This window comes from Saccopteryx leptura, chromosome 1 (genome assembly GCF_036850995.1).
Source record: "Saccopteryx leptura isolate mSacLep1 chromosome 1, mSacLep1_pri_phased_curated, whole genome shotgun sequence".
Classification (NCBI taxonomy): Eukaryota; Metazoa; Chordata; class Mammalia; order Chiroptera; family Emballonuridae; genus Saccopteryx; species Saccopteryx leptura.
This window is the reverse complement of record NC_089503.1, coordinates 95365795-95385208: the sequence shown is the minus strand read 5'-3', so window position 1 is coordinate 95385208 and position 19414 is coordinate 95365795. Positions and strand designations below refer to the sequence as shown.

Sequence of the window (19414 nt, the reverse complement as noted above, 5' to 3'; positions counted from 1 at the left end):
GAAGCCTACTCCCAAAGACCAATTTGCTAAGTTACTGAGAGGTATTTTTTTGTGTGTGTGTGTATTTTTCTGAAGCTGGAAACGGGGAGAGACAGTCGGACAGACTCCCGCATGCACCCGACAGGGATCCACCTGGCACGCCCACCAGGGGCGACGCTCTGCCCACCAGGGGGCGATGCTCTGCCCCTCCGGAGCGTTGCTCTGCCATGACCAGAGCCACTCTAGCGCCTGGGGCAGAGGCCAAGGAGCCATCCCCAGCGCCCGGGCCATCTTTGTTCCAATGGAGCCTCCGCTGTGGGAGGGGAAGAGAGAGACAGAGAGGAAGGAGGGGGGGTGGAACAGCAAATGGGCGCTTCTCCTATGTGCCCTGGCCGGGAATCGAACCCGGGTCCCCCGCACGCCAGGCCGACGCTCTATCGCTGAGCCAACCGGCCAGGGCCTGAGAGGTATTTTTTAAGAATTAAAATGAACTGCAGCTTTTTGTTAGAAATTGTTAGTCCAGCTCCACTAAATATAAATTTCATTCTTTTCATGTTTCAGAAACCAAGTACTTTTTGAATAATTAACATGTTATATGTAAAAGTTTAGGGCTTTCTCTAAACTTCCTTTCCCCTCTTTTCTATTTGTACATACGTTTGCCCTCTTTGCTCCTTCCTAGACCCACACAGTAGTGAGATACCTGTCACAAATTATGTTAGATTAAGTTCTGGGTATTTGTCTCAATTTTTGGTGAATTACTTGTTCAACAAACTTACCCAGAGTTTCTGTAAAGAAGCACATTAAAAAAAGATATTAAATAAGCCAAAGGTAGAAGCTTGCCCAAGGCAACACGAGGTCCCTGCAGTTTGGGGATCCTGTGCTCTACACTCGGGCTCGGTGGCTTACCCGGGGCAATCCCGGAATCACCCAGATCTAAGAGCCCAAGCCTCTTTTATGAAACTGTAGAAATCATCATTGAAAACCACTGATGATATAAACTTTAAGTAAAGATTAAAATATACCTATAGGTCATAATAAAGTGGACTGCTAAATTGCTATGTTTGTTAAATATTGAATAAAAAGCTGGGATAACTAAGTTTTCATTACATTAGTTACTAGATTCTGGCACTTGACTATAATTTACTTATCACCTATTTTCATGCTTTCCTGCCAGGCACCTGAGATTAACTATCTCTAATTCTAATAAATACCTAAATGATATCCATCTTAAAAATTTATCTTTATGGGATCCAAGTTTTATAAATCTAAAGCTGTCTTTCCCCTCCAAGGCCTACATTTGCCTCCAATGCCAAATTCTTCACGTGTGCCTTTCTTGTCTCCTCCTTCCAAAACTTTGCTTCAAAAATTAAACTTTATATGCTTGGCTCATCTCCTGTAGACTCTTTCCCCATCCCCTCCGCTTATATAGTTTCATTCTTAAAAACACAATGAAACAAAATCCTTTCCCAACTCTTCTTCTTCCTCCTCCTCCCTTTCCTCCACCAACTTTCTAGAATGAAAGTCTAGCTCTAGTCCTTCCATTTCTTGATATCCTGCAATTGGGCTTCTATTTTTAGTATCATATAGCATTCTTGCTGACCATGCGGTGGCGCGGTGGATAGAGAGTTGGACTAGGACGTGGAAGACCCAGGTTCGAAACCCCGAGGTCGCCAGCTTGAGCGCGGGCTCATCTGGTTTGAGCAAGGCTTACCAGCTTGAGTCTAAGGTCGCTGGCTTGAGCAAGGGGTCACTCGGTCTGCTGTAGCCCCCCCCCCCACGTCAAAGCACATATGAGAAAGCAATCAATGAACAACTAAGGTGCTGCAATGAAGAATTGATGCTTCTCATCTCCCTTCCTGTCTGTCCCTCTCTCTGTCTCTGTCTCACACATACACACACACACAAAAACGTACAGCATTCTTGAAAACAATGGCTTTCTGGCTGTCATGTCCTCTGACCATTTTTTCAGTACAACCCACAGGATATTCTCTCCTGATAGACTCTTCTTAAGTTTGATGGCATTTTTATGTCTGTTGGTTTTTTTAACACTATGGTTTTTTCTGACACATGTCTTTCACACTACTTTTTCTTCTGAATCATCCCTTTCTTCTACTTTCTAACCTGTAGATATCCACACTTTTCATTGAATGGTTCTCAATACAAGCTATGCATCAGAAATACTTTGGCAATTAAAGAAACAGTTATTTGGGTTCTGCCCAGCCCCACTGACTCAGTCTCCAAACGTGGAGCCCCGGAGTGTGTGCAGGAACCCCACCCCTCTGGTGATTCTGCCATATGGCTGTGGTTGCAGGCCTTCCTCCAGGACCACTACACTGTTCCTCATCACTTCTCCCCCTAGGCAAATTCATGGAATTTTGACCCTACATGTTATCATTCTGCTAAGGTAAGTGTTCATTAGTTCTGGGTTATTGTAAGGAATACTTGGCCATTATGTGGCCAAGTTAGGAAGTTTGGGAAAGATTAAACAGGTTATTTTACTGAGTGACTTCTCAAGGTCACATGCATACTCATACCTCTATGATTTTTAAGGCCCTCTTTATAAAAGGGTTGTTTGATCCAAACTCATCTTCTACCTCCTATAATCCACTCTAACCATCACTATTATCAGTATAAGGTGTAACTCTACATTTGGCCACCCCCTCCTCAAATATCTTCAATTACCTTTGGATTACAGCCACCCTTAAATTTCCTAGCCTGGCATTCAAGGCCTTGCAAGATCTGGCTTTAACCTTTGCGCCTTGCTTTTATCTTTCATTATATGATAAAAAATAACTTTGAAGTTAAACATATTTGGGTTGAAACTATATTCTATCTTGGGCAAGTAGTTTAAATCCTAATGGTCTCATTTGCTTATAAATGCAAGTAAGATAATAGCTTCCATCTGAAAACGTAATTTTGGGGATTGCAAGTTTGTCCTTCTCATACCCTATGCAGAAGAACTTGTTATCACGTACTAAAAACAGTGGTTCTCAAATTTCAGTATGCAGCATTATTAGCAGGATACTTTTTTACAAAAGAAGATGCCTGGGCTACACTTTGATCTGGACTTGACAGGTCTATGTGTGAACTTGGTAGATTTCCGGAATGACACTGCACAATATGGCAGCCAACAGCTCCATGTGGCTGTTGAGCACTTGCAGTGTTGCTTGTTCGAAATGAGATGTGCTGTGAGTGTAACAAGCCTGATTTTAAGACCTATGAAAGGAATAATGCAAAATATCTCACTAACAAGTTTTAACTGATTACATGTTATAATGATATCGGGGCTAGATTAGGCTAAACAAAATATTTTATTCACATAAATTTTACCTGTTCCTTTTAACTTTGTAATATAGGTACCAGAAAATTTAAAATGACATATGTGCTACACATTGTATTTCCACTGAACAACACTATTTTAGAATGTGCATTTTTAACAAGTTCTCCAGATGATTCTGTGGTAGGTACCCTCAGGTCATCTTTCAAGAAATGATACGTACAATTCTCAGTGTTATAAAAGAGGAACTGATGCCTTCATACATCTTTATATCCCCAGTGTTCTAAATAGTGTGGGCAGTAAATTATAGAGCACTAACTGACTTTAGACGTACTTTAAATTTTAAGCCATCAAAATTTACAAAATATATTTCATTAGAAGTTCTGCATTTGTTCTCCCCCGACCCAGTTCCTAAAGAAATATTTTTGAATTACAGCTCTTAAATAAAACAAAAAATTAAAACTAGCTTTGATTTGTTCCCAAATCATATAAAATAGTTTATTTTCTAAAAGAATTGTGTTTTTGACTTCATGTAGAAATAGGCTTTTATCTGACTAGATTCCAAAACAGTTGAATATTACTGTATTCAAGTTCTTCCTTTAAAACTAGTGATTAACACTTCAGGAACAAATGCTAATTTTTATAACACAGTAATAGAACCAGAATAGAAAAAGAGACATATCTGGGGAGAGGGGTTATCTATTTAGGGGCAAATGGAGTAAAAATGGCTGACCACTCTGGAAGTAGAACACTGAATGAGATACAATTAGGCATATGTAAGTTAATGTTAGGATGCAGAATAATCTTGACTTCATTGACTGTTAGAAGAGAAATAGTCACAGAATTAGAAATACCCTACAAAAACGTTGGGTAATAATCACTAAAGATTTCCCCACTTACCTCATTGCCACATTGCTGCCATCGATGACTATGGGTCTCAGGTTTTCTCCATCCTCTGTTACAATCTCTTGCATGGGAGAATCAGACCGCTGGGATTCCATGGAAGATGTTTCCCGCATTATACTGTTAATTGTACTAACTGCTTGTTCAGCTTCACTTTTATTTCCAAGTTTGACAAGTTCTCCCAAAATATCATTGATTAAAGCATTGGTACCAAGCTTATTTAACACGAGCTGAACTTGTTCCTCAGAATAACCTAACTTCAGTGCAAACTCCAGTTTCGTTTGGTATTCTCGCATCACATCAGGGGGTTTCTTCACTTCCTTGGATGTAGTCTGGGACTCTTCAGGTTTAAAGTCTTGTAAAATTTCACTGCGCTTGAGTATGTGAGGCTCTAAACAGGGAGACCTACATAGCTGTCTGTGAGTCTTGGTTAATAAGCATGGCTCTACTGAAATGCTACTCAATTGTTCTGACTCATTCTCGGAATTTGTGCTTTCTTCAGAGTCAGCAGAGCTCACATTCTCTTCAGACACCTCTTTTTCTTCCTTCCCAGAATTAGCTTTATCCATTGTTGGTTTTTCCACCATTGACCAAGGTACAGATGTACTTAAATGTGGGTCAGTGCTCTCCATATAAAGGTGGCCTAGGTCATGCCCCAGATGATCCTTCAAGCCCATGAAGCTGTTACGTGTACTTGACTCCACTTTGCTGTTTTTGCTGTATTCCTGGATGCAAAGCACCCCGTATTCCTAGAACACAATATAAAATATTTAGAATGTCATATTTATTGTTTCATTTGTCTCATTATACACGTTGGAAGAGAATTACCAAACTATAAATACCGATTTTATGTTATGTCTACATCACCTCATCACTCAACACCCCTGCCAAGATAGTATCAAGACAGTGTCACGCTCTGTTCTACAAATGAAGTTAGAAATTGGAAAGGCCATGTAAGCCCTCCAAGGCAACAAGTAAATAAATAGTGAAACAAGATTTTTTTTTTTACCAGTTTTGTCTTACTCCAAAACCCCTATGCTTCCCACTGTGTCATGCTGCTTCTCAACCCTGATGGAAGAGGTTTTTCCACTGTTACAAAGGCCAATCCCTATGTTTCTAGAGTGACATATAGAATACTATCTATAAAGCATGTTTTAGATTCGCTATGACAGTTTATGTACATTTTTTCTAAAAGAATTTAATTTTTTTGTAAAAATTCTTTAAAAAAAAAAGCCATGTAGAAAGAAAGGAAAACATTAACTTCCTATAACTGGAAAAGTATCATTAATCATAAAATTAATAATTTTTACAATCTAAACACATAATTCCGGTACTGAATTGAAAGAGCACATATTCAACAGCTAGCAAGGAATTAAATAGCTACCAAGTCAATCATATTCCATTTAAGAGATGAATAGTTTTGCCCTGATAATCTTTATTTTGCGAATATTGAAATAGTAACTAACAAAATATAATTTTTTAACATTAAACGCCAGGAACACTATAGTCTATTTCATTCCAGGGAGCGGGGAAAAGCTCTTTTATCCTATGCACATTTAAAGAAAGTAGAGAAATAAAATATTTCTATATCATATCGGATAATTAATTAACCATTATCTGCATTTGATTAAAAAGTCATCTTTCCTCTTACTTTCCCTTTATAAAAATGCTTTTCCTGTTTCAAATGTTTTTGCTGCTTTACTATTCTCCTTAAAGTCTATTGGGAATAACTGTTACTTTTCTACCAGGAAAATAAAGTTATTTTCTCCTGAGTTTCATTGTACGGATCATATTTACATCAGCGATTTACTTATTAAGGCAATTCCAATGCTATCTCCATGGATTACATTAGTAAGTCAGTGGTAGTTGAATTTGAGACTGTCATAAAACATCTATTTAAATAACCTAAAAAAAAAAAAAGAAATTGGGAAAACATTTCATCCTAAAGCTCTTCAATATCGTATTTACACTAGAAAGGAGCTATTATATAAATGTTAAAAGAAAATGCTAAGTGATTTTCTAAGTCACACATTTGAATCCATAATTGCTAAACATATTAGAGAATGAAATATTTCTACATGATGAAATATATTAATTATGGTAAACACTAAAGATGAGAACATGGAAATCTTTAGCTTGAAACAATACACTTAAAATTCCTTCAGTGTAGAACTCCTACACACTTCTACAGGAGTTTCTTCAGCTTTTATCCCTTGAGAGGACAGAGAACTTTAATAACCTTGTTCTACTAATTAGCATTCATTAGTTTTAAAGAAACATCAAACTCTCCTAGCTCCTGACTGTACAATTGATGAAACGAAATATTCCTTCGGAGACCTCCACGTACTTCTGCTCCATTATGAGGCTATATCCATTTCAGTTTTTTCTTATTAATATGGATATGCATGAGCCCAATTATTTAGAATTAAATGAAGGGATTTTGAAAGCAAATCTTCACACTCACTGATTTATTAACTACTGTAATATACTGACACCATAATGCAAGTAACAAATCACAACAGCATCCTAATAAAGGGATACAGTTAAAAGAAAAATCTGCACTGTGGCCTTCTTAGTGCTCCCACCAAAAGTATCTTAAACAAGGAAAACCTATTGGAAGCTGGGCTGCCTGGCAACCAGAAGCTGGTTGCTAAGCTGCACTCTTTTAACATGCCATCATGAATGCTAGCACAGTGAAAGAATAATTTGGTATGAACAAAAGCCTATAAAAGAGACTGGGACTTAAGTGCGTCTGGTTTACCCTCAGAGAACAATGCAGCTGCCAAACCAATCTGGAAGCCCCGACATCATTGTTCTGTAAACCCCACAATCTGCTCAGCCTGCAGGAAGTGTATTTAATGGGCAACATTTTTTTTAATCTCCCCTGAAAAGTTTGGGTTTTTCATAAGTGCTGTTGTGAGATAATTCTTCAAGATATAACTCACTGACAAAATCCCTAAATTAAACTAGGAAATATCATTTTACTTTTGAATGGTGGTTTTTTTCTTATGGATTGTTTCACACAAAATAAATATTTTATGAAAAATACAACCAGCGGGGAAAATTAGAATAAAATGTTTACAGCACAAATGAAATTATTCTTATGTTTTACATTTTTCAAAAGAACAAAACCAGATAGAGTTTTTAAACTGAAAACTAGCCACTCTAAAAAGTTCTAAAATCTTTTTATACCATCTGCAGTTTAAGATAAGAAAAGTGTTAGTGACACTATGTAAATCTGCTATATAATTTTATTATATAGCTATGATATAATAGAGAGAAAAAATGGGATTATCAGTTGTTTGCTTTTTATATTAAACCAGATAAAACTCGTTTGTATACAAATGAATTTAGTGAATACCATTCACCTTTAACTTATGATAATTCATGTAATTTATATATACTATTTAAACTAAAAGTTTGAAATAATTGGGTTAATAGAATTTTAATACTAAGGATAAATGTAAGCTTGATATAACCTACTTTTAAAGAAATTAACATCAAATTAGATTTGTTTCAAAATAATTTTTCTTTTAAAAGATTTTAGTTTAACCTTTTTTCACACTGACAGTCCTCTCTCATCTTCCAGATTTCATTGTTTACCTCAGAGCAAGTTATGCAATGTCATCTTGTCCTAAACAAGCAGTCAATTAATTTTTAGTACCTATAAATCAGCAGACTAAATATCAAATAGTACAAATAAAATCAATTGAGGTCAGTATGTTTCCTTACCAACTTGTAATTAGTAAAGGATTGCCCTAACTTAATATGACACTTAAAAAAATATTTTGGCAATGTCTTGAAATCATTCAATAAACATTAAATGCTAAAACTTAAAAACTGGTAAAAATATTTTCATAAGCTGCAGTACTTGATAATATAATGTAATGTGTAAACCTTAGAAACAGTTGTTATAAGAAATCTTAGGATAAAAAATAGTATATGATCTTTTGTTGAGTGCCTTAAAAATGATGAAGATAATTTTGAAAAAGATTGCAAAGACTCTAATAACATCATAATATTTATTACATGCAAGGCAGAAAATATTTTTCTCCTTAATTTCTAAACCATTTGTTACACTTTGAAGTTTCATATTTACTAAAATGCAAGCGTATATGTCGTCTTTAAATTAATCAATTACTAAAATAAAGGCAATTTCCCTCAGTTCATTAAAAAGCAGCACAAAGTTTCACAAAGTAGGTCAGAGTTTATGCTCTGATAGTTATAAAAAACTCCTAGAAACATGGCTTAACTTTAATTTAAGCTTTGTAGCAGGAATCCATTATAACTGGTCTCTATGTATGACATTCATGAATACAAAAGATACTGGGCAAAAATATAATGGCCAGAAAAGAGATTTCTATACTTGCAAAGCTATAGATTCCCTCCCAGCAATTACACTGCAAAGGAAAATAATTTTTCTCGCTAAAGACCTAATAAGTTAAAAAAATCAAATAATACCATTTGCTGGAAAAAAAAGACTAAATTTTCATTATTTTGTAAGTGATGATGAATTATAACTAATTATTTTAATGGCCAAAAATAAACTTTATTTTAGCAGGTTAATGATATAATGGCTATTTACTACAGATTTGCTGCCTACACACAAATTCCCCATTTAGTGAGCTTCTCTGAAAGTTCTCACTAAATGACTTGGATAATCCTTCTTTTCAATTTTTCTTCAAGTGAAATATAAAAATTTGTAAATAATCTAGAGAGCCTCATATTAATCAGAAATATCAGACCATAAACTTGTTAAATCAATGTATTTGTAATGTAAAATTACAATGCCATAAAGTAGGTTCTGGTTGTTATCCAAAGGGTAATACTAAGAGAACAACGAAAATAAAATAATGAATATGTAATAAATACCTACTGCTGTCCTCTCTGTGTATTTAATTACCATTGTATTTCAGTGAGTGCTGCTGTCTGCATCCCTCCAGCTAACAAAGGAAGGATGTCCCTTTGAACAGATTGGTTAATGCTCCAGGGCAACAGATGTCTACTGGAACTGCAGGAGACCAGCAACTGGTGGCCTGCCCATCTTCCGAAAACTTTCAATAGACTTATGCATATGTTCACACAATAGGGCATGTGATAGAAATGAAAACCTCTTTTTAACCCTTTATGCTCTTTCTTTCCCTCCTGACTGAGAGATGAAAGTCTTTGTCTCCTCCTCCATTCCCTATTACAGAACTCCTGAAAGGAATAGTCCTTGAAATGACATCTTCACTCTAATATCTGAAACTAGCTCAAGGAAAGAAAAAGATGGGAGAGAAGAAATTAGTAACTCCATGTGAATATTGAAACTTCTAACAAGGCAATCAGATGCTTAATCATCATGTTTAAAGCAAGCTGTTTGAAACACATCTACTTATATCAGTCTATCTCCCCAGGCTAGGTTTTTAAGACAATGAAAACAATCGGTCATATCTTACTATCACTTATAGCACCTAGGCCTATGGTGACACCTTAAGAAACCTAAGACTGTGCCCTGGCCAGAAAGCTCAGTTGGTTAGAGCATCGTCCTGAAGCACAGAGGTTGTAGGTTCAATCCCCAGTCAGGGCACATACAGGAACAGCTCGATGTTCCTGTCTCTTTCTCCATTCCTCTCTTACTAAAATCAATCAATAAAAATTAAAAATAGAACAACGTAAGAATGTGACAAGATACAATCTAAATCCATTGTTTATCAAAATTATCAGAACATGTTATGACTTATTTTTAAGTGCCAAATGATTACATGCCATGACCAATGTCTTGCAAACACTCATGAAGCTGTAATTATAAAACTCCAGACTTATAAAAATCTGCTTCATATTCTACAGAAAGAATTTAATTTTCTGTTGCTTTGGCACTAAGTGGTAATCTGTAGGCTTTCATTTGTGGTGCTTTCTATCCTTTACAGAGTTCAAATCAATACTCTGAATATTTACTAAAGTTTAACTTCTAAGGCATTAAGTAGCACATGTACTCACATTAGCAGGAACATACAAAGACACTGGTTTCTGTAGCAGCTTCAGCAGTAACTCCTTAACACAATTTTAGCTGCAGACTTCTAGGCAGGCAAGAAGAACAATGAATGGTTGAACAGATGGAATGGCAATGTCTTTGCTTAACCTACTACCGAGTGGAGTAACAGCCAATCATAGGCCAGAAAGCTCACAATTAGTTGGCCAGGCAGATGCAAGCCAACTTCAGCACCCTGTGTCCAGGTTTTTAAGATAAGCAAGTTGATGTCACTCTTGGGGTCTGCCCGGGGCAGCATGTGTATTAACGAAGGGTGTGTGGCAACAATAGGCCATACAAAGCCGACTAGTAGGCAGCTGCTCTCTGAGAGCAGAGTCATTAGGGAACGGGCTGCCAGCAAGAAACACCTGGCCTAGGCGGACTTCAGATTTTCCTCCTTGTTTTTAATGTATGAAACAAAGAAACCAATTATGAATAAAGTTGTACAATTTGTATGTTTCCAAAAAGTTGAGGCTTTACTCTGGTACTACAGTTTTTTGTTTTTGAGAAATAAAGAAAATGAGGTGTGTCAAAGTAGCAATTAACAACTGTAGCAATCCCTTTTCTGTAATAAACAGGTTACTGGTGAAATGAGACAAGATTATAATAAGACTATTTCCCTGAAAATAATGGAAAATCTAAACTATTGGCAAGTATTGTTTAATTTGTTGCAACACAATAAAAAGAAAAAATATAAAAATAACTTTGCAAAGAAAAAGGTTTAAGAGCTCACAAACAATTGATTTCAAAAAGTAAGTTCATTAAAGCATAGTGTAGTAAGATAAAACAACTTTGGTGTAACTGCCAAACAACCCGTCTGAAATATACATTCAGACAAAACTAACTTCAACTTAAAATCAGCAGGACTGCCCACCTTATGTCAAATAGTAGTGTAAAATTCTTTTATGATGGACATTAGTTAAATAAAAGCAAAACCAATTTGTACTTCATAAAATTTGTAAGATATAATATTCAGATTCCAGTTCAGCAACTAGCTAACTTCATAAACAACAGATATTGTGATATTTTTGAAGGATAGAAAGTATACAAAAACCATCCCCCTAGCAAGGAAGCTTGTTACTCCCGATTTATTTCAGAGTTTTAGACTGCAGTTATTTATAATGCTATGGATTACTTGCTTTTGAGGGCTGCCAATGATGAAAAATATGCAATCAAAATTTAACACCATCATATGTTGTGAGAATATTTTCCTACTACAGAAAAAGAAAATCTGGAGCTGTCCTACTACCTACTCACATGATGTAGCACGGGCACACACACGCACAGGCACACAGGCTTACACACATACCCCCTTTCCATTCCTGTGCAAATCGAGAGAGCAAAGGCAAAAAGCTGCTCTTAAAATACAATTCTTTACCTAGGCTGATTTATGGAGAGCCGAGACTTTTCCAGCATACATATAATCATGAACTCTAAAGATGTATAATTTGGTTAGAGCACCCCAGTCTAAATCCATCTCTCCTTTCACATACATATACAGAGACTACTCATAATTAAGATCATGTGTGAATACATGGAAAAACATAATATTGGTTGGAGCTCTTGGCCATGTCCTATCATACCTACTCAAATGTAAATTCTTCTCTCTGTATAAAATAAAGATGAGATGTACTCTATATGGTTAAAATTTTTCAGTTTTCTCACTGAAAGCATTCCTTATGCCTCATAAAAGCCTAAAAATTATTGCTGTTTCCAGAAAAAAAATTGAAATATAAAATATGATATAGTAGATCACCATTTGAACTATTTTTTTTCCTGCCAAGGGTTATAGTAATGCTTCTGCAATAGTTAAGCCCACAGTCTAATTCCACAAGCCAATTAAAGATATAGAATCTCTAATATTACATAATCTCTCTAATATTCATATTTTATGTCTTGGGCAAGCATATGAAGTTTACAGAAATTTAGAACATTTATCCTTTTTCCCCCTTTTTTTCCCCTTGATACCTTTTACTCATGAAAAGAGTAAGAAAGATAAATCAAAGCCACTAGTAAGGGGTTAGTAAATGTACTTCTGATAAACTGAGTTTGATTTAAAAAGATGAAAATGAAAAACATAACATATATTCATGCAAAGCAGTTAAAACTAAAACCTAATAAAACAACCTATGCACTGACTAGAGAGATCAATATTTATGAACTCATTAAAAACTTTTTCTTTTGCGTGTAAAAAGAAAACTCTTTAGTATGAATAGACAATCTTCTTTCCCTTGGGTTCTCTTTCTTCTCTTTATCCCTTGCTACTATAGTTACTGTTTTATAGCTTTAATTCAGGAGGAGGAGGAATCGTCTCACTAATTCCTGCCACTGTGAACACAAAGAATGAGAGAAAACTACCCAAGAGCTCAGCAGGCGGCCTGATCTCTAGCACTGGATTAAGCTTTTTTGCAACAGCAAATAAAGGCAGTGATCTGAAAAAGCTAATCAGATCCTGCTGTGGTATTTAGACTATCTGGGTTGCTAGTATTGGATAATGGTAAGCACATTAAAACATCTGTAGGTGAAAAGACGGCCCTGGTTTGTCTCTCTTAGTCACAAGGCCCTAGTCCACTTCCCACTGCAGAGCTAATACAAACAGCTGCTGGTTCTGCTTGAGTCACTGCAATGATGACTGTGCAGTTATGACAGAAGAAAACAAGGCAGTATAGTTTTAGGTAGACAGTAAAATCTGTCAATATCAATGATGTGTCTAACATTTGAAACTTCAACTATCTGACAGGACCTTGTGTTTTTGCTGAGGTCTGAATGTAAAACTTGTGAGCTTTGATGCCACTGTTTAGTATCAATTCTCTCAGTGGTGATCTAAGCCATCTTCCTGGTACCTTCCTCCTAATATGGGTTTGTTCCCCTTTAATATACAATATCTTTGAAGCCTAACAATAACACCATAGATTATTATAGCAAGTTTTACCAATTATCCCCCCAAAACTAAAAGGTTAAAAACTTATTTTTGAGAGTTAAAAAAACCAACCAACCAACCAACCAACCAACCAACAAAAACCCTAATTCATACACATGGTGTAAAAGAATGAAGCAAAAATCAATCAGGCACTAAATTCTAATCTCTGGGTTATTATATTTAGTAAGTCAGATGGGCCATGAAAGCTTTAATATACTTAATTTCCTTCGGGCTTCGATTATTTTTGTTTCTTAAGTTACTTCTTCCTTGAATACTCCTAAAGTGCATGCCTGCCAAAATCATTTTCACTGATACCACTCTTATTATTAAAAAAAGTCACAGCAGCAAACCGTAAGTCTCTGGTTCTCTGCTTTTTGTTTTCAAGGCCCTTTCCCTCCTGGCCCTGTAATCTTATTTCCCATTTCACTTACGGGGAGGGGAGACCCCGAGGAAGTCATTTTCAGTGTTCTACTGCACTGCCTCACCTGCCCAGATCACATCTGCTGTTCTAAGCCCAGCTCGAGGTTCATTTTTCCCACAAAACCTTACTGCACTAGTCAGTTTTTATTAAGGTCCAACTCCTTTGAATTTTATAATATCAAGAGTCCAAACTGCATAACGTAAGCATTTATTTATGAAACAGGCTGTAAGCTTCTTGAGGGCAGAGCCATTCAGTCTCCCATAATCCACACAGAAAAAAACTACATATATATGCAGCAAGGTGCTGATAACTAGAAGACATCTGAGTGAAAAATATGACCAGTAAGAAACAGGTTCCTGCAAATATAAATACAGGAATTCATATAAACAAAAATGCTTTCCTGCCCATTTTTACCTCTCTTTTGTGTCAAGGTGAGTTTATCAAGAAGCCCAATTTGCAATGATCTTATAGTCCTGGTTCTGCCACTGGGCTGTTTTCACCATTAGGGGCAGCTGTGGAATTGAGTGAGCTCAAGTTAGTGACGAGAGGTCTTTTCACGTAATCTTCTCTGGCTTCAACTTCCCACCTAGAGTAGCATCTGTGGAGGAACACGGGGCCTCTGCCTCCTCACTGGAGGGTGACTGACTGATGGGGAAGTCTGGGAAGAGGAACCAGGAAAGCAAAGCCAACCTGATTCACACTTGTGCTTCAGAATCCACCCGGTGCAGAGAGTACGTGGTTATTTTGCTCTCCAGCACTGCCTGAGGTCGAGTGGTTAGATCTTTCTAATTTGGGGCTCAACATAACTAAATCCTTTGTGCTGTGATCTTAAGTCATGTTCTATGATAATTGTATCAAAAAAGAGCTGCTGTTTTGATGTCCATATGCCTTGCTCTTTCGTCTATTTCTCAATTGTTTCAGAACTAAGTCAGGAAAAGATCCCCTCAAACAATATTCAACAATAAAAAGTTTTGGTACAAAGAACTATTAAGGAAATAAAGGTGATAAAAAGACTGACACACATTAACTCTCATCAGACTACTAAAATACATGTGAAGCGATAAAGTTACAATAAAGAAAAAAAATCTGTAATAAAGAAGATAATGCTCCTCAAAGTAACAATCCCTAGGGTTTGATTAAAAAAAATCTTCCAGTGCCCTATCAGTAAGAGCAGACAACCCACACTGGTACTAAACAAATCCACAAAAACAGTATTTCTTCCAGCAGTCTAAAAACAAAGAATCTTTTTTACAGTAATTTTGTGACGATATAACCCATCTTCTCAGACTATAAATATTTCCCAGGGATTAGCTTCTCACTAAGTATTTTTAAAAATTCATTAAACAAATAAGTCTTAAAACAGATTACCTTACATTGCTATAAGACTGGTAAATATTTAAGAACAAGGAAATTTAGAAAAGGTGAAGGAACACAAATCACACCCAAAATGCTGATTTAATAGGTCCCTACAGCAGCTAATACATGGGTGAGTGGTGCAGAGAAAATTCCTGAGGAAAAGACATACATGATTTTAAAAGAAGTAGAAAGCACATGATACCATCCGTGTGAACAAGACAGTTACATTAAGTATCATATAACTGAAACTCTGATGAAAAGCTGACCAAAAATTTGCAATGTCTTGTCTACATTTGTACAACTGGATGGTAGTTACATGACACTTTATCTCGTGTGGTAATGACAAGTATTTACATCAGCAGCAAAGGCCACAGAGAGCTCTCTCGCCTGGTGCCACGGCACTTGATCCCCCACGCTGACATTCCTCCTTCTCCACCCAGCATATGCTCGTAGCTGCACATCACAGTGTCTTCAGGCTGCACGTACCAGCTGAGGATGGGTGCAGGTCTTGTTCTTCAGGGGATAAGTAATTCTGCTTAGCAAATGAATTAAAAGCTGTATGACCTACAGCACCATTAAAGTAAAGCTGACAGATTTAAGCTATAAAGAATAATAGTATCAGATAGAATGATAACAGGGCTCTATCATTAGGTCTGCCTGTTCTTGCTAATGGTCTAGAAGAGAGTGTAATAGTATATTAAATGTACAGGAGCTCAGGAAAACATGTAACATGGTACACAGCAAATAATACAAGGAACTTCAAACCAACAAAGAACCAATAAAACTTCTTTATTATAAGTTTGATCTAAGCATAAATTCTTAGTAATGATCAAGATAGAAAATAGTTCCTTAAATAATAATTCTTATGAGATGGAAAAACAAAATGCTTGAGTTAATAGTTCCAGTGGCCCTCATGCTACTGACGTGAAATGACTGCACACTACTGATTTTAGACAATTGTCCTGGTGTGCAAGAAACTGAAAAACAGTGAGAGCTAACAAAATGAATGTTAACAGAAAAATGCTCAGTGAAATTAGCACAAAAGATTATAACAAAATTTTTCTTCATACAGTTCTGTTCATACCAGAGAGTGAGGTAATAATTTAAGACATTAAATTTATTATTCTGAGCATTTAGGACAAGATGCCTTCTAAATACAAATCATCATACACTAGAATTACTTAAATGTACAACATGAATTATCCTACACAGCTGCCAATGCAATCCAACTGTAAACACTAAGAGGACAGGGATTCTAATGTTTTATTTTCTAATTTATCTATAGCACCCAGCAGGGTGCCCGGCACACAGCAGGCACTTAAAAATATGTGCTAATAAATGATGGCATTAATATCTAGCTGAAACTTTTTTCAGATTTACTTGTTCTTTTCTTACTTTCCATAACCTACACTCCAGTCAAACATGAGTATTTAAAGCAGTGGTTCTCTTAATATGGTTACACACTGGAATCATCCGGGGAGGTTTAAAATATAGTATTTGGTTTCCAGAGTTCCATCCTAGAGGTTTATTTTTTTGGTCTCGGGGAAGCTTGGCCATCCTCCAAGTGATTCTAATGTGTAGCCACATTTAAGAGCACTGACTTAAAGTTTCTTTCTTCTAAAATACCTTTCTCCACAGCTTTACATGTTAAAACCCTCCCATTATTATTGAAGATTCAGCTAAAAACCCAACTTAGCCATGAAAACTTTCCTGGAACAACATTCCTTTGGATTATTTAAGTTTTGCATAGGGCCTGCCATGGTTAGGACTTGATAAATATCTGAGTGGTGAATAATTCTGGGATCATGGCACATAGTAGAAACAACAAATAACTATTGAAAGAATGATGTAGAGTTGGTTCCAATTATTTAAGGATTCTGTATTTGCAAATTTGCCTAGTTGGTTAAATTTGTAAGCCCCAAATCAATCCTCGCTGTGCTTTGGAGTCAGTCTACAGACGTGTGTCTGCCTGTGAGTTCCCCAAGGCGCACCTGCCGGCCGAGGACGAACAAGGCCAGGCTTTCCCTTCCTCCTCCAGCTCTCACACTCTACACAGGTGTCCTAGTAACTTATTCACATTTTTGTGCTTTTTTTGTTGGTGAATTTGCTGTTTAATGGCTCCCAAGCCTAGGGCTGAAGTACTAGCTATTGTTCCTAAGTGCAAGGAGGCTGTCTAGCGTCTTACGAAGACAGTGTGTATGTTAAGTAAACTTTTTAAGACATATTATAGCGCTGTTGGTCGTGAGTTCAATGTTAACAAATCAATAATATATATTAAATAAGGTATCTTTAAACGGCAATACATGTACAACAAGGTTATGTACTGAGTGGTTGATAAAGATGTTTTGCCCTGAGGCTCACAGAAGCTTAATCCTGCGTTTCCTGTAGGATCAAAAACAAGAATTGGGTGTAATTTCTCACTCTTTAGAACTCTTAGAGATCTTACCTGCAATTTTTTTTTTTTTTTGACAGAGACAGAGAGAGGGGAAGATAGGGACAAACAAGAGGGAAGAGAGACGAGATGCATCAATTCTTTATTGCGGCATCTTAGTTGTTCATTGATTGCTTTCTCACATGTGCCTTGACCGGGAGGGCTACAGCAGACCGAGTGACCCCTTTCTCGAGAGAGTGACTTTGGGCTCAATCTGGTGAGCCTTGCTCAAACCAGATGAGCCCACGCTCAAGCTGGTGACCTCGGGGTTTCGAACCTGGGTCCTCTGTGTCCCAGTCTGACACTCTATCCACTGAGCCACCACCTGGTCAGGCTACCTACAATTTTTTTTTAACTGCAATTTCCCATACCACTTTTATTTAGCAAATAGGACCCTCCTATGGCCCAGCTGAGAACAGAGCAAGAATAAAGCAAGTCTCCTTCCCTCACCAAGATTACAGATTATCTGAATTAATTCTGATATACAATATAGTATATAGTATAGAGGGAGGGGGAGAGAATATAAACAATAAGTACACATCAGGTGGTGGTAAATGCTACAGAGAATCTTTGAATCTGGGAAGGCTTCTATGATAAGGTGACACGTGTGCATATACCTAAATGAAGTGAAAGGAAATGTAACAGGAGGAGGGAGGATTAAGCACAAAGCCCCAAAATAAGCATGAGTTCATGGGTCAGCAAGTGGCCAATATGACAGGTAGCAAGTTAGCAAGGGGATGAGTCAGATGAGGTAAGGTCAATGCTTGTCAGACTTCACATAGCATCTGAATATATGAGGATCTTGAAAATTCTGATTCAGGAACTCTGAGGTGGAGTCTAAGATTCCATATTCTAAGAACTCAGTTAGTTGATACTATTGCTGTAGGTTGACAGACCCTACTTTGAGTAGAAATGTCATAGGTCACAGTTAGAACCTGGCTTTTATTCTGCAGTGGGAAACCCTGGGAGGGATTTGAGCAGACCCTATATTAAACTAATGTCTTATAAGTCTGGCCTACTTCCACACTTCCACTTAGGCCACTTCAATCTTTGCCTATTTCTGTGCTGTACTGCATATCAAAAACTGCAGATTTATAATATACTGGGTACCTGGCATGTATAGTCTTTTATAATTAGTTTTTCTCATTTTCATATATTTATTCTGGCTATTTTTGCATGTACATGCTTTCAGATACTTTAGAATTGTTTTAACAAAAAAGATGTTGGGAGTTTGATGGAGTTGTGCTACAGTAATACCTGCTTGAACAGCACTGGGAATTATATTAATCAATAACAATTTATTGAAACTTTATCTTTCAATAGTTACCTAGATTTCTTAATGGGGCCTTACAAATTTTTTATTAAACTTGTCTTAAAAAATGTTTTGCTTTTGTTCTTGCTGCTATGAATGGAGGGTTCTTCTTTCCCACATTATATTTTGTGTCTAGTTATTGTTGGTATCTATAAAAATTATTCCTTTTTTATTCCTGTACAAAGTTTAGCAGACCAGGAATTTCAGTGAGCTCTTAATGTTCCTATCAGTGTTTCATTGAGGATCTTGGGTTGCCCAGGGATATAAAAAAGTCATCAGATTGCCTCTTCCTGATCCATTTTTTTGTATCTCTTGCTTTGTACTTTTATCTTATTCCACTGTAATATTAAATAACAATGATTATTTTATGTTGTTTCTGATGTTAATGGGAATATCTCTATTGTTTTATTAAGCATTATAGTGATGGCGGGCTAGGTTGTACACACGCACAGATATGTAACACACACACTCAAACACACATGCCTTGGGCAAATCTGCCTCCCCACACCTCAGTTTTCTCAACTGTATAAAATATGTAATATGATTATTTTGAAATTTAATGAGCTAATAAATGTGAAACACTTAGAACAGTGCCAGGCATACATACTGAGCACTCAATAAGTGTTAGCTACATGAAATTATGTTTATATACATGCCAAACTATATATAGTCTTTAAAAATCATTTATAAAAATATATTTTCCTCCTTCACGAAAGATTTTTAAAAAACCCAGAAATATGGATTTTATTAAAATGATATAGTCGTAATTGTTTTGACTTACTAATATTGTGAACTATACAGAATG

The 19414-nt window shown here is 36.5% G+C and overlaps 1 protein-coding gene across 3 annotated transcripts in view; it reads right to left on the bottom strand.

Annotated features, from left to right (window-relative positions):
* The window catches only part of ZC3H12C (zinc finger CCCH-type containing 12C), a 59273-nt gene that overhangs the window by 26016 nt on the left and 13843 nt on the right, over positions 1-19414 (bottom strand). For 2 of the 3 annotated variants that reach the window (XM_066371629.1, XM_066371630.1), the window contains exon 2: positions 4157-4908. In XM_066371629.1, coding sequence (XP_066227726.1) covers positions 4157-4908 — 752 coding nt within the window. Of the gene's footprint in view, positions 1-4156; positions 4909-10138; positions 10219-19414 lie in introns of all 3 variants that reach the window. The other variant, XM_066371631.1, reaches the window with a different exon arrangement.